This window comes from Drosophila suzukii, chromosome 3 (genome assembly GCF_043229965.1).
Source record: "Drosophila suzukii chromosome 3, CBGP_Dsuzu_IsoJpt1.0, whole genome shotgun sequence".
NCBI lineage: Eukaryota > Metazoa > Arthropoda > Insecta > Diptera > Drosophilidae > Drosophila > Drosophila suzukii.
Window position 1 is genome coordinate 72,341,148 of NC_092082.1, and position 23,302 is coordinate 72,364,449.

At 40.5% G+C, this 23,302-nt stretch overlaps 2 protein-coding genes across 24 annotated transcripts in view; one reads left to right on the top strand and one right to left on the bottom strand.

The window, feature by feature from the left end:
- Positions 1 to 22,697, bottom strand: part of ps (RNA-binding protein Nova-1-like protein passilla) — a 31,760-nt gene extending 9,063 nt beyond the window's left edge. For 2 of the 20 annotated variants that reach the window (XM_070996141.1, XM_070996142.1), the window contains exons 1-2: positions 20,496 to 21,020; positions 6,355 to 7,192 (exon numbers count right to left, since the gene is read on the bottom strand). In XM_070996141.1, the coding sequence (XP_070852242.1) occupies positions 6,355 to 6,387 (33 nt within the window). In that variant the 5' untranslated portion in view covers positions 6,388 to 7,192; positions 20,496 to 21,020. Of the gene's footprint in view, positions 1 to 2,078; positions 2,384 to 4,885; positions 5,019 to 6,354; positions 7,193 to 10,840; positions 10,965 to 20,495; positions 21,028 to 22,569 lie in introns of those variants that run through there. The other 18 variants (XM_070996143.1, XM_070996144.1, XM_070996134.1 and 15 more) reach the window with 17 other exon arrangements.
- RpL34b (Ribosomal protein L34b) overlaps positions 1 to 23,302 on the top strand; it is a 195,028-nt gene that overhangs the window by 153,997 nt on the left and 17,729 nt on the right. Inside the window, exon 1 of one of the 4 annotated variants that reach the window (XM_065867166.2) lies at positions 10,798 to 10,801. The exons of 2 other annotated variants lie outside the window; for them this stretch is intronic. The gene's annotated coding sequence lies outside the window, so the exon portion shown is untranslated. Of the gene's footprint in view, positions 1 to 10,797; positions 10,802 to 23,247; positions 23,252 to 23,302 lie in introns of those variants that run through there. One more of the 4 variants, XM_070996148.1, reaches the window with a different exon arrangement.

Consider the following 23,302-nt stretch of genomic DNA (forward strand, 5'->3'; position numbering starts at 1 on the left):
TAAGTGGGGGGACAACAACAACAAAAACAACTGTTCGTGATTATTGAAAATGTTCTCTTTTTTATATACTTTGTGGGTCTCCATTTCGTTTTTAACTTTATCGTTCTGCTGTGTGGCATGCACATCAATTTATTTTTACATTTTGTGTAGTATCTATAATTATATTTGCGCTATGGTTGGCTTTCGATAATTACAAGCACATTTATATGCATGGACGATAATGGTTTAAAATAAAATTACGGAAAAAAAATAAGAACAGAAAAACGATAATAAAAACGGTAATATGCAACACAGTGTTTGGATGTATTCAAAGCTGTAACAAATATCATGGTCAAATGGAATTGAGCGAATTGAAAGCATTTTAATTGATGAAACTGCGGATGCCCGTTGATAAGGTCCGCTGATGATGATGGGGCAGAAGCTGAAAATGGTGAGGGTAGGTCGATGATATCTCTACCCAGAGCACAATTACTACAGCCCATAATAACCAATTGCACTAAATATTTGAAACTCGAAGACCTTGACTCCGTTTAAATAAACTGATTACCCCCAGAACCCACACAAGCATTAAATGGGCGTTTTTAATGATCCCACGACTAATCATTGGAGGGTCTATATTAATGACTAAATTCAAATTACTCAAATAAATAAATGTCATCTGACTAGTGGGAGAAAAAAAGCCAACTCACACTCCAAAGCGGAAATAAGAAAATGTAAAAAACATGCAAAGTGGGCGTTTCTGACTACCTTTGTGAGATCATCTTTCACACACATATACCCAGAAAACCCTTTCGGCTCTTGAAATTGATTTATGGCTCTCTCGCTAGAAGACGAAATGCCAAGCCAATGGCCAAAAACACCTGCCTTTGCCTTTGCAACTCTTGCCAAATGGCAGCCAAATTAACAACTGGTTGGCCAGAGCTCCGAACTCCGATTACACAATGGATAGTATGGATAGTATGGTGGATATTCAAAAGCTACTGGTTGAAACTGGAAGAGCCGTAGAAATGCGAAAACTGTGGCACGCATAAATAACACATTTTTCGTGAATTTTTCGGACATTTTCGCCAAAAATGCCAGCCAAGGCAGTTGGGCAACAGCAGAAGAGTAAGAAGACGAGTTGCCAAGAAAAATAAAAGTAAAATGCCAGCACGTATCTTTGGAGCAGCTTTTGTGGAGAATATAATATATGTGTGTGTGTTTTTATTTTTATTTCTATTTATTTATTTTTTTTTTATTCGTCTTGGGCAGAGCCCGAGCAAACTTGAGCAGTTTTTGGGCATGGCCACGAAGTGTCTTGACTTATTTTTGGCTCTATCAAACGAACACACACAATCGCAGAGATAGAGTGAGACATGTTTGCCCACATTCAAATCGCATTTCAAGGTTACGCTTTGCCGCCGTTTTGCTTCCCGCATTTTCAAGTCAACGTTTTTTCTGTTATTTTTTATATTTTTTTTATTGTTTTTTTAGAGCCCTAAGTACAAGTGTATGTATATTGAGAGGGAGCGTGACTCTTGAGTTAATTACGAACACAACTAACTCGAAATTGATTTTGAGAATCAACTGATAAAGAGCCAGCGATTCAATCCGATCCCAGCTTGAGTTGAGGTCAAACTTCAACTCGAGTTGTCGTTTGTTTAGTGCTTTTTTGAATAATCATTATGACTGGCATTGAACTGAATACATTGCTATGTGGTGTGGGTTCGGTTGGCTTTTCGTCTTGGCTTTTCAGCGATTAGCAAATGTTAATATTGATGGAAAAGTGTGTGAGTGTGTGTGTGTGTGTGTGTTGGCCAATGGAGAGAACAACAAACCAAGAGGCGACCTTGAAACGCTAGATAAACCCAGTTGACAAGACGTTAATTGTCGCGTTGCCTAATATTAATATCGGAATATTACGCATACGCAGTGTGTGTGTGCGAGTGGTTGTGTGTGCTCGAGGGGCAAACAGTTAACAAAGCTCCTGGCAAATACCGAATGAGATAAACCCTATAATTACCAATGCACACGCTAATTACCAAGGTCAACAAAAAAAAACAACAGATACTTTTAACCGACAGATACTTTTAACGTACAGAAGCTTTGTTGCTGTAGCTGAAAGGCTGGCTGCTGCTGCTGAAGATGGAGTTGATGGCTGTATCCCAGTTGCTGAGGATCCTGCTGCTGCTGCTGCATCATCATAATGGGCGGACTGATCGACGTGGACGAGCTGGAGGTGGTGGTTCTGGCAAACAACATGCTGCTGGCCAAAATAGCCGTGAAACTAACAAAAAACACTGGCTAACAAATGGTGGCGCGTTGGCTGGGTATTACGTCTATATAAAAAACGAGCGACAGCGAGCGAGCGAGCGCACGAAACGAACGACCAAACCGCACTGAAGAATTCCGTTCGGCGCGAAGACGGGGCCGCGACTCAAGCATAGAGTTTGGTCAGAGAGCCGGAGAATTGAATTGGAGAATCTACAGGCGAAAAACAAGCGAGATCCGGAGAGCGAGTTCATGAGTCAGAGTGTACGATCATGATGATGATGATGATGATGACGACTGTGTCTCTGTGTATATGATCTAATGCTGCCCCGCTGATTGCCTCACTTCACTCCATCATGTCACTCGGTTCATTATCAACGCCGAAAGAGAGATAGAGAGGGAAAAAACAGGGGCGGAGACACGAGTAGGGGGCGTGTGTCGAAAATAGAAACTGCTGTGGCAACATGTGATATGGAATGAGCCAACGTGATAAGCCAGCGGCGAAAAGAGTGAACGTGTCACGTTTTCACCCTCGAATCAATAAGCAATCAATGGGTAAATTAAGCTATGTGTCTAGCGATCCATAAATGACAACTGGAAAAAGGGGGTCAGATCCTTAAAGAAAGATTTAAAGCGATTCCGAATACTTAAGCAAAACAAATTGACTTCGTGGCACAAGTTTAGTCAACCAAGACAGGAAGTAAGTACTTCAACGCGAATTCTTCAGAAATAGATACAATAACTAGGTTCTTATCGAGGGAAGTGTAAAATACGTTTATAGTACTTCCAGTAATTTAAGGCTATGTTGGCTGAAGTGTAGCCTTACTTCTGTCACACCCAACTACTGAACGACCCACGCTGCGTATGCGTAATTTAAGGGCCTGTGATGACCCAATTATCCAAAAGGAAGCCGGGTTTGTCCAAATCACTGGCCCCCAAAAAGAAAGCCCAACCCCTCGAGTTATTAGTAGGCCACTCGAGATGCTCCACAAGTGCAGTCACACCAAATGCCTGGCCACTCGAGCCGCAAAACAATGGAATGCACCTAAGAATAAGGTAACCCAAAAACATGCCACAGAGATACCAGTACAGATTGTGGCCAAAAAGTAGTGAGAGTGCGAGTGCGAGAGAGGACCAGCCCTTAGGCAGTAAACGCACTTGAGATTTGGCCAGGCAACAGCCGAGCTGAGCCCCTATACCATATAGCATATACCATATTATAAGGCTGCAGCTAGTCAGGAGGCAACCCAGTTGAGCAGGACCCACCACTCAAGGACGTTGCTGCTGCGGCTGCTGTGGCGGCTGCAATGGCGCCAAATGCTGCAGTGCAGCTGAATGGCCACCGAGTTCGACTCCAAGGCGCCCTACTGCGCAGGACCTTTCAATTCCTAGGCGAAGACCCAAAAAGAAAAAAAAAAACACCGACCACAGGCACACAGATACACGTACGCACCCGCATTGTCATCAAAGTAGGTCAACCGCTTGCCGTGCTGTCAACGTTTTTCCGAGCAGAGAGCAGCAGCAGCAGCACAGCTCGGCTCGACTCTCCTCTCTTCTTCTCTCTTCTGCCTCTCTCTACGGTAGAATACACCCCCTACTATTCGCACGCTTTTCCAGCTGCCCTGCCAGCACTGATTACATAAGCCCCAGTACCAGACGCAGCACCACATCTCCACCAGGCTGACTCGCCGCCCCCTTTTTCCTCGATTTTACTGCATTTCCTTTGCAGCAGCCCCAGCAACTGACGCATTTCTAGTCGGGGCTGCACGGAAAATAATAAAACTATTCTAATGTATAAAAAAAAATATATAATATCTACTAAGATCTAAGTTTGATAATAAAAATTAAGAAAAAATAGCAAGGCTATTTCATTGTGAAGGAAAAATGTAAATGATTCCTTTTAGATTTAAATTTGATAATGAAATACAAATGAAAACCAGTTTAAGCAATAAACAACTTATAGAACAGATTATATCATCATAGAATATCTCAAACGATTAAATTATAATAATAAAATATTTATTAAAAAAAAGTATAGACAAGAAACCACATATACAATACAATAGACCATCTAACGTGTGGAAATGCACAGCTAAAAATATTTATTCTATGATAATATTTGTTGTTTATTTAAACCGAGCTTAGAAAACGTGACTTTAAAATAGTGTACAAAATAACAAAATATCTATTTAAGCTGTTATTTCACCGTGAAACTCAAACTATACAGATATTCAGCCATGACAGTCATAAATAACAAGAAAACTGAAATAAATAAATAGATATTAAACAAAACAAATGACTGTCAAGGCAGCTAAGCAAATAAATTGCCAGAGAACTAATAAAACGACGTGGGTAAATACCCGAACCCAAAGTCTATGCGACATGGACCTGTTCTGTGTCCAGAAAAAGCCAGACAGACAGACTCAATGGAGGCTAATTAATTACAAATGCCCAGCTGTACACACACACGTAATGTATCTATCCATCTATGTATTTATATGGGATCATCTGAAAGCGTTTGACTGCAGACTGGCCAAACAGCTGATAAAATGCTGCCGTTCTTAACATAACCCATAAAATAACGTCAAATTATAGATAATATTCATATTTACCTAGCTAACAAACTTGAACTTACTCGAACAGAACTTCCGCATTCCAATGGACGAATTAAAACTCAAGAATTTTGATGCAACATTAAGACAACACGTGAATTTTCGTTAATTTTCTTTAGATTTTTTCTCTTTTTGTGTTACAAAAGTACGTATACCACATAGCCTGCTCTGTTGAATGGAAACTGAAACTAAGTATCTGTATTCCCAATTGACAATCATCGAACTAGCACGCTTTGAGTCCCCCCCCCCAGACAATTAAGAAACTCGAAAACGTGTTCGCAGCCCCATCCGTCTAAATATCAAAAGCCAGCGGGGGCGACAGGCAGACAGGCAGACTCTATAACATTTACACCTTTTGCTATTTTCGTGGCTATGACGACAGGTACTTTGATTGCGTAGTGGCTGCTCACCTTGGATTGGAGCTTGCCAGCTGGTTTTCGAGCCGAACAAATCATGCAAAGCAACTAGTTAATGGCTCGTGGTCAGCCAGACAGACAGCATGGATATGGATATATACAGGGGGTTTGGCAATGGAGCTTACGGATTACGGAGGAGGAGGAGGAGTCTCTCTTTCAAATGCTAATCTGAGGAGCAGCTCTTCAAATGTCACCCAGCGTAGTGCTCAGGGACTGGCATCTCTAATTGCAGGCCATTGATGAAGCTGCAGGAGATTTCTGGCGGAGGTCATTCCGTAAATTGGGTCAAACTGGGCCCACAATGTCTCGGCGCCAAATCCTGCGCAAAGATTCTGCCGCCAGCCAAATGCCAGATGCAAGTTGTCACTTTTTTAGATGTACGTATACGTGTACGTACGTGTACCAGGGGCTGTACGAGAGATGTGCCCTCGGGGCGTATACGCCATATCTGGCTTAATTACGAATCAAAGTCTGCCTGTTCGGTTGCAAAACTGACATCGAACGTATTGGGGGCAAACTGCAAATGAATTTCTCGTGCTGATTAATTGAAACTTAACAAATAACAACGGCAACAACAACAGCGACAAACGACAAAAAAGCAACGAAATCATAGGTACAGGGTATACATATATGTCTGTAGGATAGTATATAGTATATAGTATAGTAGTATATCTGGGCGGGATATATTGCGGTGGTAACAACAACATGACCATATAACAAGAAAGGGAAACGGCACGATCGGCAAAAAAGTTAGGCAAACAAATTCAATGAGTTATTTATACGCTTCGGAGATAAAGAGCAGTGGATAGATAGATAACGAACGAGAGTTTTTGGATAGATATAGACAGATATATAGAGACAGAGAGATAGTAAGAGAGATAGAGAGGTAGAGAGTTTGAGGAGAGAGCACGATAATGGGGATATGCAAGAGCGATTTGAGATATTTTTCAGTTTCTTTCCTTCTGCTGGCGGAATGAATTTGGGATTCGATTTTGATTTGAATTTGATTTGGATATTGATATTGATTTGGAATTTTGATTTGGAATTTGATTTGGATTGGATTTTGGTCAACTTACCGGAACTGAAATGTGAGCGTTTAGTTTGTTCATTTTCCGGATCGGAATCGAGTGGCCTTTTGCGTGAGTCGCCGATTTCAGGACTTGGACATGTCTCCATGGTAGCGTCTTCGGCCATTTTTAACTGAATGTTGCTGGTTTTGGTTATCGACTTTGACTGATGATTGCTTTAGCTTTAGCTTTTTGCGTTTGCTTTGGGTATCTGTTACTGTTAACTGTTACTGTTTACTGTTCTGTTTCTATGTCTCGTTGGAGTATTTCTTTTTCGATTTGATTTGATTTGATTGGATTGGATTGGTTTTGGATTGGCTTGGATTTGATTGGATTGATTCGGTATTGATTCGCTTTTGGTATTTTGGTTAAACGACAACGAAACGTTCGATGTTTGGTAATGAGGCGTCTGTTTAGCTTGGTATTATTTGGTTTTTGGCTTGCTTGGTATTGTTTCTGGTATATCTGTTTTGGATTTCTTTTTTTTTGGTGCGTGCGAGCGAAAGAGCGATAGAGCGAGCGAGCGAACGAACGATCAAACGAGCGCAGGATATGCGTCAGTCACTGTCCTTATAGTCCTGTGAGTAGTCCTTAAGTCCTCGTCCTCGTCGTCGTCCAATGGATGCGATTCGATGCGATGCCTTATCGGGGGGGTTCCGCCACTGGCATCTGAGAGATTGATGGGCTATGTGGATGAGGTCCTTGGTCCTTGGGTGCGCTACTGATGCTGCGACTCATGCACACACATGGAGTAACAGCTATCGATCGCTCTCAGTGACAGTGACAGTTCGTGAACGTCGCTATATATGCATATGCACATATATGTATAACCTCTATTACGATCCTTCTAGATTTCAGTTTTCATTTCGTTTAGTTTTATATTTTTTTTGTATTTTGATTTTTTTTGTTTGGTGGTTTTGTGGTGGAATGTGCGAGTTTTGTTTTTTTTTTTTGTAAACGTTTATATGAAAAAAGAAAAAGAAAAAAATATTTATGAGTGAATTATGCAGCAATAATAAATATACATACAGTAAACATTTAGGCAATATATAGGTATGTACTTCGCATTAAACTTGTAGATATATAGATACAGTTGTCAGAGTGGCAATGCATTTCTCGAGTAGTAAAACACACATGGGTGAGTAACATTTAGATAGGTAGGTACAAACATTTGAGTTGATTTTATTTGATTTGAATTGATATTGATTTGTTGTTGCTCTTTCCACTTAAAAGAAGCTATTTACAAAATGAGCAAAGCATCTCTGGCGAGAGTGTAGAGAAAAACGGGGGGCGGGATTTTCTGGGGGTGGACCGGGCGGATCTTTCAAAAGCGTGGATTGTGTAAGGCATTCACATATCAAAACGGTTCGGAGCAGGCAGATGAGAGGGTTTTTGAGATAGATTGGTTTGAAGCAAGCTTGTGAACGTTGAACATGTGGAATGATGGAAAGCAGACGACAGCATGAATTACAGGAATCCATAGAAATAGTTTGAAAGCAGGCCCCCTATAAGAAAGGATCCCATGTGGGGAAATGAGGTTAGAAGGACTGAGAAATCTCTGTATCTAAAAGTACGCTTTAAAATTAGATCTTATTTCTATCTAAAAGAAGGTTAGTTTAAGTTGTTCCTATAAAAAGGTAACCGAAAGAGGGGAAGTAAGGTAAAAAACACCCTCTTCTTCATTAAATATAAATTTATAACATCAAATATTATACTTTTACTAACTTATAGCTTTCTTACTCAACTTAAATAAATGTTAATTCAAATTGGTTCCCTATAAGCAACAATCCCTTGGGGTAAAACAGAGTGGCAAGGGTTGAGAAATCTCTGCACTGTGTACCCAAAAAATCATATTTAAGTCACGATCCCAATAATAACTCCCCAAACACTGGGCTTATGAATTGTTAATTCAAATTCGTTCCACCTAAACCTTATCTAAACAAGTTCGTCCACATGAAGCGTTATAAGTAAGTTGTGAATACCTGAGCCAGTTTGTGTTTTGTTTCTTTTTTCTTTCATAAACATGGCAATGAAAATGAACCCAACTTGCAACTCAATTATGCATGAGATGTTTTATTTTATTATGATTTCATTGCTAATTAAAAATGCGCCGACACAAAAACCGAAGCGCGACCAACAAACGGCAACAACAAGAAAAAATCTGCAGCGACGACAGACGACGCGAATTTATTTGTTTAAAATGGCGTTTAATTATACAAACATTTTTATATATTTTATTTCTGTTGGTAGTGCTGAAGCTCAAGTGTGCGTTTGTTGTATGTCGGTGGGTATTCGATTTGACTGCAAACGACCTTGACCATTGAATACGTTTTTTTTTTAGTTTTTTTAAGCGACCACAAAGCAAAATGAGCAATAAATCGAAGAGATGGTTAAAGCCACCGACGGACGTTCAATGCTAAGCAAAAGCGCCCAGATACATAGATACAATGCGTACTATTAGATACTGGTTTGCAATTGTATGGCCTGCGCTGCACAGAGCGAAAAAATGGCACGTGATTCGTATTACGATTTAATCTAGTGATATTTAACGTTTTGTTACACTCTTATTTATTGGAAAAATTTTTAATATACTAAATTTTGTTTCACTTATGCCAGAAAATGTATCTCAACTTAACGATATTCCAATCTACCAATTTTAAATATCTATGTAAGCCCCTTTTTGTCCAGTGTAACCACGGCACCTGTCGTCGACAACGCAGCACCGAGAACAAAACAGGTAGGTCGCACAAATTTGCATTTACTTAAGAAATTAGTGGGGCTACAAATACAAAAATCAAGAAACTAAAGATCGATTTAGCATGAGATGCGGCGTGCTGTAGAACTGGTTTTCGATTGATGCGATTTGCGGGAGAACCAGTTGCTTTTGCGCCTCAACTTGGCATTTGAGTTTTTCAATTAATTCACTTAATGCTTTTCGGTTGACTATTTGTATTATTTGGCTGACGTTCGCAGAAGAATTCCCATTCGAGGCAAACGGGTCGAAAAATGGCGTCAGTTAGAAGTCTAAACAAAAGTAGCATATTAAATGCGACAGCTTGGCAATCAAATTTCAGGCTCAGGCTGCAACTTGGTCCCAAATCTCCGAGTAGTGAGCCGCCCCCATTTCCAAGTCCCCAGAGATGCCCCATGCCACATGCCACATGGCAGCAGGCGGCAAACACGCAAAGTGCTCGACATTTTTCACTTTTTCTGTGTCCTTGAAAACTGCAGCGGGCCAAATGAGATTGTGAAAATGCTTTTTTTTTTGTCAGCAGAAAAAAAACTTTTCTTTCTTTTTCTTGCTTTCGCCACGGCGATGATTAGAATAAAAGCACAACAACGAGAAAAAGTCATTGATGCACTCAAGCCGAAAATGTGTTAATGGTGATGAATTGGAAACAGCTGCAGCATGAAATTCACTCTCCAATCAGCCCAAGGATATTCCGTCGACGGAATAATAATCATTCGAAATAGTTCGTATGGCGAAAGTGGGCGAAGAAAACTAGGGTAGTGCCTTGAAACAGGTTGCCTGTACTTGCAAGTGTGTTATCTAACTTCTAGTTGGAATACATATATTGGAGCAGCTTGCTATATAAGAAATATGGCATATGTACAAAGAACGAATCATTCACCCTTCTGCGGTATCCACCGAGTTCAACTTGTGGAAGCCTGCAAGAACCGATTTCTTCTCGCACTTCCCGGTTTATCATCAAAGTTCTTATGTGGAACGGGGGAAAAAAACCTCAGCATATGGAAAAAATATTCCATTTACTCAGGCACTCGTAGTCGTATGCTTACATACATAGGGCCAACTTATCTCCCAGTCGGACTCACAGTTATCACTCGAGCGGAGACGACGGCGATAAGGTTTATTTTCGTTACTTTTTTTCGGTTTGTCGATAAGGCGGCCGGCCAGAGACGTAGATAGGAAAGCCAAGCGATGGGGTTCCGTTTGAGACGGAATCAATCAAAGGGGCTACTCAACGCCCCTGGAACTCTGACTATATTATGACTTTTCGTGAGCTACTTGTTTGCAGGCGTACGAGAAGTGAGCAGACAGAAAATATGGAATAGAATGAGCATGACATCAGAAGTTTGGAGCGAAGTTTGAAAAATACTTTTCGACTTGAAGTTCGAACTATAGTTGGGTGGTTTTTTCTCTTCTATTTTTTTTTTTTTTTTTTGAGGGGGACGACACGCGACCCGCATCTCATTGCCGGAGAGTAAGATTTATGTTTTGTTGCCTAATTGAAAGGCCTGGGTTGTTTGCATGTGCGCTGCTGGCCGATAAGCAGTTCTTGAGCGCCTCTCAAATGTACATTGTACACTGTATGTAGATGTCCGTGCTCGGGCGCCATATATATGTAACAAAAAAAAACACTTTTTGGGGTTTGGGGCCGGGGCGTCTTGGAGGGGGAACCACTTTGTGGGACTCTCAAGTAACAGACTGTCAGTGGCGATGATGATTCCCAGCACTTAGCGACACGACACTCACTTGAGACTTGTACAATTCCAAATTGAAACTTCTGAAATAACGCACACTTCGGCGACGGCAGTGCGCGAGTACGTGAAAATCAAATACAACTAAATTCAAAAACTGAAAACAATTAAAAACGAAATGGGTTCCGAGGCGGGCAGGCCAAAGTATCTACGAGATTCAAACACTTGCCAGTGGGAGAGAGCGAGAGAGCCTGTCCCAAGCATAGCGATAGAGATAGCGGGGGAAAGGGAGTGTGAGTGTGAGTGGGAGAAGGAGAGAGTGTGTGGGAGCGGAGAGCGAGAGTATCTGGCAGATACTTTATCTACAAACTGTCGAGTTTGCAAGTGTTTGCTCAGCCGTTTTCAGAGCTCTCTCGCCTGCATGTGTATGTGTATTCATACTCTTATCAGTAAATAGTTTACTCTATATGCTGCACTTTGCTCGGTTTCCCTCTCTCCCCCCTCTCTCTCTTTCTATCGTTCGTTCCCACTCCCACTGTCATTCGCTTAATTGTTTTGTTTTTGTTGACTCGGCCGTGTCTCAGACGCCTCGACGCTGATAAAACTTTAAGTTTCGGCCATCCTCGGGTCTTAAGTGCTCTCTTGAAAATACTAACCCTACAACTGAGATACTATCCGTATGTACAATTAACGGTACACTTGTCACATAAGTAGAACAAACTATTTAAAAACCACCAACACTTGTTTTACCATTTTTATTTAACATATTACTTTTATAAAATGCATCACTGAAATTTTTGAAAACAATAATTAGAAAACCGTAACATTTTTTTAAAGACATTCGAAAAAATATTAATATTTCGGCACGGACAAAATAACTCCTTCTTAATAGTGAGATTTAAAAAACGGTTCAAAATTGTTTAAAATATATTTTTACAGATGAAAAAAAAAACACAGAAATATTTTTCAAACAGGGAAATCATTGTTGAAATGCTAAAATTTTGAATACCTTTTATTTTTAAGACATTCAGAATATAAATCATATATTTTCTAAAATACAAATTTTCTCCATAACATTGATTATTATAACTTTACAAATAAAATTTAGCATAGACGATTTTTTTTTAAACTGTCAAATTGATAATAAGAATTAATAATATTTTGAAATGAAAATAAAACCTAATTTTGAAATTTTCCTTATCTTGTAAAACTTGAACTAGATTTTTTAAGAGTGCGTATAACTATGCCACAAGTGCCGGCGATAACCTCTTTTGAGGGCCCGAAAATCCCCGGCTCATTTGTTGGGCCATCGTCTTTGTTTGCTCATTTCAGACTCATTTATCGTCTTTTCATAGGCTCAACACAAATCCGCTGACAGCAGTTTTGTATCTATCACCGAGTGTGTGTATTTGTGTATCTTTATCTCGCCGTTTTGACAAATATCATGTGCGATAAATCTCTGCCTGCCTGGGAAAGGGACTTGGGATACTCGGGAGCATCCTCAATTTTTGATGACAAAGGCTAAAGGCAATTTATTCCGACATTTCCGAAGCAACATTGACATTGCTAATCTGAAAATGTTTCATTTGTTTGGCTTGTCAGCGCGTCTTCGAGTGCGGCAACTGGTTGGAAAACGCTTTTTCGCAGCGGGGAAAATGTTGTTGAAAAATTGATGGGTGTGTGCACTGTGGGTGAGTAATGGCCTCGAGAGCGGAGAATAAAAACAGGGGTACTGCGATCGCCTACGACAGGTAATCATGACTCACTCGAAAACCGGACCTGATCGAATCGTGACTAAATTCTGGATTTCATAAAGCTTAGCTCAAACTAAGACAACTTAACAAGTAAACCCAATGACACTTGTCACAGGGCTGCAATCCAAGTGATCCAAGCAATGTGCTCATCAATCAGTAATGGTGTCAACAGATAAAACGATATGTCACTTATGAGACCTCATATGGCATATCCACCGCTTATAATCTAACCCAACGGACAAGTCCTTTAGAATGTAAATCCCCTAATCATGCCAGGAAACTCTTCTACTCGAATCAAAGTCATCCGAGCGCACACCAAACAATTGCCCCAAATTCATAATTGCAGTCGGCCCAAATGGGTTGACAACAGCACACAGGGGTGGTGTATAGGGTTATATGGTATATACCATACACTATATATAGAAATCGGGGCAGGAGAACAGCCACCCGGAAAGCACCGAAAAATGGGGCAACAAAAATAAAATCAAAATGAACAATGGAGCGGGCTAAGTGCGGATAACTGGCGAGTGTGGGTCAGTCAGTGGATAACTGTCCGTAGTCCCGAGTCACTGGGCTTTTATAGGGCTAAAGAGGGGGCGTGGCAGTCGCATGGGGGTGGAGGAGGGGGGCTTAGCATTAGCGGAAGTTGACAAAGGAGGCGAAATGAAGGCAACATCGACACGAATGCAAATACAACAAAAGCGCAAATGTCATAAGCCCTAAAGAAGGAGGAAATGTTAAGAGGTAGGTGGGTATACTACATATACATTCATACACAAATGGAATAGCAGGTCTCGGAAGGAGGGCAACTCCTTGTAGCCAGACTTTATTATGAGCAGCAGGACTTTAAAGCCGCCGGCAAGGACATTTTGCTGGCGAAAAAGGTAAACACGGCGCATATTTAACCAGCTGGCAAATGTGAATGAGGACACCGCGGATGAGAGGCTGATGTGAACTGAAAGCTGAATGCCTCCGGGCAGGAAAAATATACAAAAAAAAAAGGAGAGGAAAAAAGAAAAGTGGGAGGTGCGACCTCATTGACTTTGGCGGCACGTTTTCGGATGAGTCGACTCCTCGGCTGTCGTCTTCTGTCAAATGAGTTTTCGCCCCTATGTTTGCCCCTGTCCAGTCAGTAGTTTTCTTTTCGGTGCGTTTCTCGCCGGGAAAACGGGAAAACTTTTGCCGCATATGTAAGTAGCAAGAGTGTACAATTATTTGTTGCTGCCCTGCTTGTTCTTCCTGTTGCCTCGCATGCCACATGAAAAATGAAAGCGAAAATCAATAACGAGGCACGCGATTCAAAAGGACCGCCCACTGACCCCCAGGATGCGGATCGAACAAAGGTCCAAAGGGAAGGGGGGAGCCAGAAAAAGGGTTTCCCCCATTTGTTGGCCAACAAACATCGCTGTTGTCTATGCAAGCTGGCTAAGTACCCAAAAAACAAGGCAGGGGAGTGCAGGCAGTGCGTTTGTCGTTGGCGCCTGGAAAACCCCCCAGTCAGGAAATCCCTCCTCTCCAACGTCTTGCCTTTGTGCGCATAATTTATGCTCATTGCGAGCCAGACCCTCATCCTCATCGGCAAAAAACCCCAAAAACCCCACATCCCTCAAAGCCCATAGTTGCTGGATTTTTACGAGTCACATTTTTTAAGGGTAGCTTCAGGATGTCACCGAGCTTTCCACTCGTTCTGCAGAGAAAGAAAATGAGCCCTGATATATGGTTAAGAAATTTATAATACAAATCTCTACAATACAGATTCATTACGGATACAAGGTAGTCCAACTTAGAATTTTAGAAATAATTTATTATATTCCAGAAAGATATGGCATCTCAAAGAAAGAAAGGAAATAAGCCTTCAAATATGGTAACTAATCTGTTTCAATCACTTGATAAAAAATAGTTTGTCTAAAAATTTTGCAAATCATTTGTAATATTAAACAATTGGCACTAAATAATAATGATAATGGCCTCATTCGCTCAATTTCATAATAAATCAGGATAATATGCATATTAAAAAAGATTACAACAAAAATACTTTGTTTATAATTATATAGACTAGGGGTTTGGGAAACAGAATGATATGGTATGATAATAGTATAAATTTTTTTCATTTTTTTGGTTAATTCTCTACAATCCCCAAACTGTTAGGGTATAAAGCCATCGACCACTTTAGGTTTCCCCCTATTTTAGTCGAGTGGAGTAAGCTGCCTTTGGATTTGGGCTTTGGATTTCGTTGACTCGGCTCAGAGTGCTCGCTTTTGTTTAGCCCATATTTGATATGTGCGAGTTCACGATGTGTGCGGCGTGTGTTTGTTATAAATATCAGACGAGCGCCTATTTGTGTCGAGTCAACAGAAAATCGGGCAGGAGTTAAAGCTGGAGGAAGCACAGCTGGTGGGTTTGGGTTTTTTGTGTTGTTGGCTTTTCCTGCGCTGGCAGCCAGCGTAATTATAATTATTAATGAGTACAGCAAATGAAATTAGAATTTCACATTAGCGCTGATTATGTGCGTTGCATAATGGAGTTGCGGCCCGGCAACGTTGCGTATACGCAGCGTGTTCCCAGTCCATCGAATGCATCTTTCTATAAATATGATTTTATCTGTGAAATGCATTTAAATAGATACATTTATATGTACACACCTAGCATGGCTATAAATATCTATACTTGAAAACTCCAAAAATGCTGCGCTTTTCCCAACGGCTTCTTTTAGTTTTTTCCCGCTCTCTTTTTTGGTTTTCCGTGGCATTTTCGTGGCATAGCATAAATGGGTGAAGGTTAAGCAACGTAATATGGCCAAATAAAAATACTGGCCCTATGAGAATCTACATACATATGTGTTGTGTATATTGGAGAGAAGAAAAAAGAGGAGCGCACACACATCCAACCAAGGTGGGGAAAATGCAATGCAATGCTGAGCCAAGCGAAATCCGCCGAGAGACATGGACGGCGAATGCCGGGGCTTCCCATGAAAACAAAATCAAAAGCTCACAATTAGGCCAAGAGACAGTGGCAACAACAGCAAATTGTATGGCAGACATATGCAGCTAGTAGCCGAGTATCTGTGTGAGTCTATATGTAAATTACTTGGGGGCAGCGAAGCCAAACTGCGAAACTATGTCGCTAGGTCGCTCGTCAATATGGTATAGTATGGGTTTTGTATATGGGAGGGGAAAAGAGGGGGCTAAGGGGTCTAAGGGGTCTGGGGACTGCCAGCGATTCCAATCAAATCGAATTCGTGTTTGCAGGTGCCTCAGCCAAGGTGCGTCTATGAATTATCCATAAATAAAGGCGAAGGCAGAAGGCAGAGGCAGTCAAATGGCAACACGACAGCCACAAAAGACTAACTCAAACACAAAGAACTTATGGCAAGTCGAAGTAAACAAGTGAGCAGGTCGATGGGCGGATTCCCCTTGATTCCATCTCCGTACCCCTTACCATCCGAAATTCCTCCCCCAGGCCCTCTTCAGGCATGCTCAAGTGTTCTGACCTGGTGTTACGGTTGCCTGGATAGCTGCCATAAACGTGTCAACGGTCCCCCCTTCTGATAAACCACTTGGGTGAAATTGGAAAATCGGAAAATCCTCACATAATTAATGCCTCAAATGTAGAAATGTTAGGAAAGGATATGACAGTTGATTATTTTTGCTTATAAACAGGTATTTTTAAGGAATTTCAAAAGGAAATCCCAGCAATAAAAATGTATGTTTGTTAAACAGACTTAAAAAGTATGAAAGGATATTTAACCTAATTAATCTTCCTAAAACATAGATATTTCTAGGGATTTCATAAAGCAAACTAAGATATATTTAGTCTTTTTTTCACTTCAAGTAATTATACCATTTTTAATATACACTTCAAATCCTAAACTGCCATTTGCTTTCAATAAAGACCACATCTCTCATCACTTCCCCATTACACAGTGCTTTTAAAATGGCATTTCTAATTTCTAAAGCGAATACCTATTTACAGAAGATCTTGTTTCTTGGCCTCGAGTCAATTTGTGGCCAGAGCCTTCTCCCCCAAGAAAAACATTCCCATCTGTGATTTCTTTTCATTTTCAATATGGCACAAGTCAAAGAGAAATATTAAATCAAATTACTTGACAACCCTAGCTGACAATGAAACAAATATTTGTTGGTGTGCTTTATTTTTGGCATTTTAATTAAAAATTGCCCCAGTTGTTGGCGAGCCAGGCGACAGTTTTTGTACAACTGCCTCTGCTGCTGCTGCACTTGGCCAGGCCAACAACGGTTTTTTGAGTTTGCAGCTAAAAGGGAGAAGAAAAGGCAGAAGCTCTTTTGGCAGCCAGAATGGCCGAAAGAGATGGCCACAGAGAGGCAGAAAGAGAGAGAGGGCCCAGAGACGGCGACAAACAGCGTCCTAATTTAGCCAGAATCGATGCTGGCAGGCGACAATGTAATTCATTCGCAGCCCCCTTGGCTTTCGGCCCTATCCACCCTTTAAACCTATTTGTACATATGTTGCAGCTACAACAGCAACAAGGAGCAGAAACAGTGATGCGAAAGGTAGACTTTTCATTACCCAACACTAGGCCAATAAATAGATTTAACAGAAACGCGAATTCTTCAGAGACTGAAAAATTTGATGTATCTCGATCAATTGAAGGCCGATTTTTAATTGGTTTTTTGCGTTTTAATGTGATTTTCACTATTTAAATTCTGTTAGAGGTTTGAGCTTATAAATGTGACCTGTATATTTTTAATATCTTTATATTTCTAGGTAGAAAACATGTACTCAGGAGTACCTGGGTAAACAGAAAAAGCTTGGCACGAGACTGCCTAGATACTACACATCCCTGGCGACAACAACATGGTTTCGCTTGAGGAATGCACATCGTTCTGCTATCCTCACCTGCAAAATGAATTGCCAGACCTACATTGGCTACTAGCCATCTCTTTCTACGCCCTATTTGCCTCTCTTTCGTCGATTCTTATTATGGCTATTATGTATTTTGCTTGGCAGAAAATTCTTCAAGATTATTGCTTATTGTTATTGCTTAGCCCTCCTTTGTTTTCACTTATTGCTGATGGCTTGTTTCTGTTTTTTGCTTCTGCTTTTTGTTTGCTTTGCTCATTTTGCTTGCTGAGCAATTGTTACGTCACTCGAGCAGAGGCATTTCATTAACAGTAATTCAATTGAAGACGCCCCGGGTAAGGGAATACTTGTATTTTTTTTATCATAATTACAAATGCAAGTAATTTGTTATGGCAGCTTTTTTGTTTTCACTCGATGACGCGCTGTGAACTTGAACGGCGTCAAAGTCGATGGATGGGTAATTGCCATTGCTGTTTTTACAGCGGCTTTACCTCCAATAGCTTTCAATTGATGCAGCCAATTAACTGGGGAGGCAATTACCGCCTAGTCAGTCGATGGTCTGCCAAGCGATATGCCCAGGCATTTGTGGCAATTAAAATTTCGTTGAATATGTATGGGCATGACACGGCAAGGTCGAGAAGTTGGTTGGTTTTTCAGCTGGTCTAGAGATAATCGAAAGCTAAACAACAGGTCCTAACCCATTAACTGATTAATAAGAAAATTATTGAAAAAATTAAAGATATGCTGATTAACTGTAGGTAATACTTTACCAACTAAATTACAAGATCAACTAAACAGTTTTAAAAATCTCTAAGCTCATCAAAATTCCTTAAGCTTCAATTAATCAAAAGTATTATTAACAACAGAAGATATTAAAAACACAACATGAAAAGGCAAATACAAGTTTATAAAGAAATGGGGATTTTTTGTCATTAAAATTCTGGTAATCATTATTCTTTGTTAGCAGTAACAAAAAAAGATTCAAAAAATGCACACGACTCTAAAAATAATTTTATATTGACAGTTTTAAGCTACTTAAGACTTGAAATGCTATCTAACCGGAACTATTAATATGCGGATTCCGTTTCAACGTATTTCCAATACAATGGTTAGGGAATCAAATTCTAGGAACACCCCGAAGTAATGGAAACTCCAAACGCAGTTGTTCGTTTGCCAGCTTCCATATGGAAAACTTGTGGTGACCACAATTTCAACCCCCAGAAATTACTACGTCGCGGTCTCTGATCCTCAAGTGATTCATTCAACCCATCTTTCTTCTTTTTTTTTTCTTTTGCGAAGCAATTTCGGAAGCTTTGAAATTTTCCTAGAACATCAAGCACTTTAGTTTACCGCCAAGTTTGCAGTTTTGCACTTCAGTTTAGTTCGCTGGGGGACTGGGGCCCTTAATCGACTCGACTCGAAAATGGGGCTCGGACTCTCGGCTTATTAGCCGAGCCGAGAGAGTCTCCGGATCGAAATCACCGCCGTAACCATTACGGCAAATAGGTTAACAGCAGTTTCGTGCCTTTTGCATGAACACGGCCCAGTGCTGCAGTTTGGTGTGGGTAAAGTGTGTGGTGTGTGTAGGCCAGTGTGTGTGCTCGTTTACATAAACCTTTTCTCGTTTCGTTTTGGGTTAATTTTTCCCAGTTATTTTGTCCCCCTGCAACTTTTGCACAGCGCAAAAACGGGGTCACAATGGACCTGATACTAGAAGATCCAAAGGGGGGACATTTTTCTTTCTAATTTTCCTTTTGTTCCTATAGAAAAATATTAAAAATAAAGACTAGGAGAGCTATGGTTCGAAAGATGCCTAAGATCCCTATTTTTTAGAGTGACCTTATTGTGATTAAGCTGCATTCACACTGCACTTAGGCGAGGTATGGTTCGAAAAACGCCTAAGATCCCTGTTTTTTAGAGTGACCTTATTGTGATTAAGCTACGTTCACACTGCACTTAAGGGGTATTAAAAGGAAAGACTAGGAGAGCTACGGTTCGAAAAATGCCTTAGATCCCTACTTTTTAGAGTGACCTTATTGTGAGTAAGCTGCGTTCACACTGCACTTAAGCTGATTGAACGGTCAGTTTACCGATATTTAAATGTTTTTAAGCTAATATGATTATTTCTCTCCGTGTATTGCACCTCCTGCTCCACCTCCTTTTTCTGTTTCTGTTTTCTGTAGCTTTGCCAGTGGTGCAGCAACAGCAGCCGTGGCAGCAGCAGTTTAACCCACATACGAGCTGCCCCACCAAATTGCGCAACGGGGGCGTTCGGTTGGTGTAGGGGGCGTGGCAGGGGGCTGTAGGAGAGGTCGGCGGTGTGAATGCAAATGAAACGAAACGACAGACAAGCGGACAATTTAATGCCTATTTGCATTTAACAGCAGCTGGGGAGGAAAAAAAATAAACTAGAATCAAGTGTCGGGTTTAGGCTATGAAACGAGCAAATTGATGAGCAGATAAACGCAAAGGGCGGATAGTGGGGGCGGTGGAGCGGTGGAGATGAGCAACGACTTTGATTAGCATGCCAGATGGAGAGAGCGAGCGAGAGATATATAGAAGGAGAAGGAGAGAGGCCGAGAGATCGGGCAATCAGTAGTACATATTCATACCATGTATGAATATAGAAATTCCGAAAGCAATTTCATTAGGTTGCGCAAAATGGGAAAACTTTAAATACAGTCGAACTCAAACTTCTAGAGGTCAATTTTAATATAACAAAATGGAGTAGCATTTAACGAATCAAATTTAAACAAAGTTTATTTAGAAAACATCTTGAAGTCATGACTCAATAACTACAGACTTATGTTAAAGGAATTTTTTTAGTGAGTCAACAGAAACATATAATGCACTTTAGGTACTCTGTTTATGTTGTTTGTTTTAAAATTCAAAATGTTCTTAAAAAACAAAGTTTCAGAATTTCTCTTCTGTATTTAAAAGTTTTAATATAAAATTTTTAAAAATTTCAAAAATCTTTTCTGTTGTTAATTAGGGGATTCTGACTGAAAATCTTCAAGAAGTAGGGGAACCACAACTATACTCATGGGCTCAATTTCCTGCCTTATGCTAAACTATGCTTAATCCAAGGATCTTATGACTAGTTTGAAATATATTCACCTTTTTGCAAGGAGTCGTGCATTCAGCTGCAATTAATTGAGTGTGGGTATAGATAAGAACAACTATATATGGTACTTTAAACGCTGATGTGCGGATATAATATCTCCTCGACTGGCTTACTTTTTTTTAAAACTTTTTACTCGTTATTTTCGCTTTGCTTTTTATCTTTATTGGGTAATTCAATTATTCAATTATTGTTTCATTTGGAGACGCGACAGTGGTTTTTGTTGTTGTTGTAGTGGATCCTGAATTTGGTTAGGGGTTTTTATTATGGTTTTTGTTGTTCTGCTGCTTTTGTTGTTGTTGTTGCTTGGGTTTTAAACAAACACACACACAGGCACACTCTGATTAGATGAATATATTCCGCGAATTTCGAAGCCAAGCGCAAAGTTTTTTTTATGAAATATATTTTTAAAATTTTAGCGCCAGCTTACGCTTCTCCTTTTGCGCTGCTTCATCTGCCGTTGCCTTTTCCGTTTTTCCGTTCAATTTTCGTGCGCGTCTTTGTCTTAGCGTGCTTTTTTTGATTCTAACGTTAAGTTTGCTTTGAGCAGCTGAGCGAACGAATGGAAGTGAAGTGGAAGTGCGAAGCTCTCTTTTCCCGATTATTTGATTCCACTCTCCATCCGCTCGCTCTCTCTCTCGCTCTTTCGTATCTGTGTGCCACGTACACGTGCCCGTCCGATCACATTTCTGTCTAACACTCGGAGGCTCTGCGTGTGTGTGTGTGTTTTCTTTGTCCGCTTTGCGCGCATTTTCTACATTGATTTTTAAATTCGAGTGCGGGAAAACTGTTTCTGTTGCAAGCTCTCTCGCACCTCTCTCTCTCTCTCCCTCGCTGGGCTTTTCTCTCTCGCTTCGCTTATTAGGGCACTAGGTTTTTCATGCAAACGTTGGAAAATTGCTGCACGTTCCTGCACACAACCACACTAGTGGACAACTTTTGCATTTCCTGCGCCAAAAGCCAAAAAGCTTGAAAAACAATATTGCCTTGAACGAATTGAACTTCTATCGCATATTTGCCATTCAAAATGTTTATGACATAATAATTGAGCAATGCCATATGCCACAGAGAGAGTGAGAGAGAGAGCAACCAGGGGGGACAGCCTTAGAATAACGAGAAAAACTCGTTGTTTAAACCATGCAAACGAAAAACATTTAAATAAATATATAAATTATGTATACGCGCTGTGTGCGTTGCGTTTTATCAGCCAAAGAGAGGGACAGAGAGAGAGAGTGGGAGAGCCAAAGCTTCACACAGATACAAAATGAGAGCACGCTGGTGTGCGTGAGCTGCTGCTTTGACACACTTTTATGTGACGTCGTTAATTTCGTTTTTTTGGTGTTCTCGTTCTGGTTCTGGTTCTCCTGCTCTTTTTCCACATTCCTCTATTCCCTCGTTCAAGGAGCTTTGCTTTTAGCATTTAAAAGGGCCAAGAAGATGAAGACCAGTTGGAAAATCAAACACATGTTTGCCCATTTGCCTCTTTCCTCATCCAATCAGACGTGTGCGTTCCAGTTGGCTTTTCGTTTTCAGGTGTTAATTGAATTTGTATTTCAATTTCTGTTGCCTCCTCCGCCTCCTCCACCTTCTGCTTCGCCTCTTCTTCTTCTACCAGTATTTATGTAACCAGCATGAGCGAGCGATAGAGAGAGGGAGATGGAGAGAGAGCACATGCCAGGGCATAGATACTTTTTGGCATTGAAACAAAACGTAGTTCACAAAAAGCACACGCACACCAGCACACGAACACGCGCACACAGATACACGCCACGAAAAAAGAACTTAGAAAAAGAACAACTCAAGAACGCAGCTTAGACACACACACACTCATACATTCGTACTTGATTTAATTTAATTTAATTAGATTCCAGTTCGCTTTAAACAACAGCAACAACAACAACAACATGAGCTGCAGTTACTCTGCGATTTAAACGACACTGTGCTTTGGATTTGGTTGGTTTTTATTCTGCTTAATTGTTTTGAACCACTTTTGTTTAGATGCCTGTTGTTTTTGTTGCAGAACTTGACAGGCAAACACACAGGCACCAACAAACATATAAACAAACTCACTGGCGACCACGATGATCTGAATCTGACGCTCTGACTCTGTGACTGAATCCAACTGAACTGAAATGCGGATTCAAAACTTGAAAACAGCGAGCTGGCTGAGATTTCTGTTTCTGTACAGAAAATTCCGATGGTCGTTAAAGAGAGCCAGAGAGCGGGGGAGCGCCAGTATCTCACAGATACAATTCGGTTTTGCTTTCGTTGCCCGTTTCGGATTTAACAGAGAGAGGGAGAGAGAGCGAGAGAGCGGGAGAGCAAGAAAACTGCGCAGCGATTCTCTCCCAAAACAACCACTTTACGCTCAATCTGGATTTCCACTGTGCATTTTCCAATTGCCTCCATTTTCCTCTCTCGGTATCTCTGTAGGTCATTCTGGCAATAACAGTACCGCACTGGCGCTGATAAGATTGCACTCTGTTTTTCAACCACTAAAACTATAACTCATGATTATGACTTTAATTAGTTCCTTAAAAACCTGTTTCATAATCAAAAATCATCGTAAGATTAAACCAATTTTAACATGATATTTTTAGGATCAACAGGCATCACTTCAAATTATAAACGTTCTTTAGAACAGTAGAGTTGGCTTTAAGCTGTAATATATCTAACTTATTAAAAACAAAATAAAAAAATCATAATTAATAAGAAATTTAACATATAGTATCTCGAATGAAAATCGAACCTAGTCTTAAAACAAGATTTAAATTATTTTGATCATTTTACCCAATAAAATAAA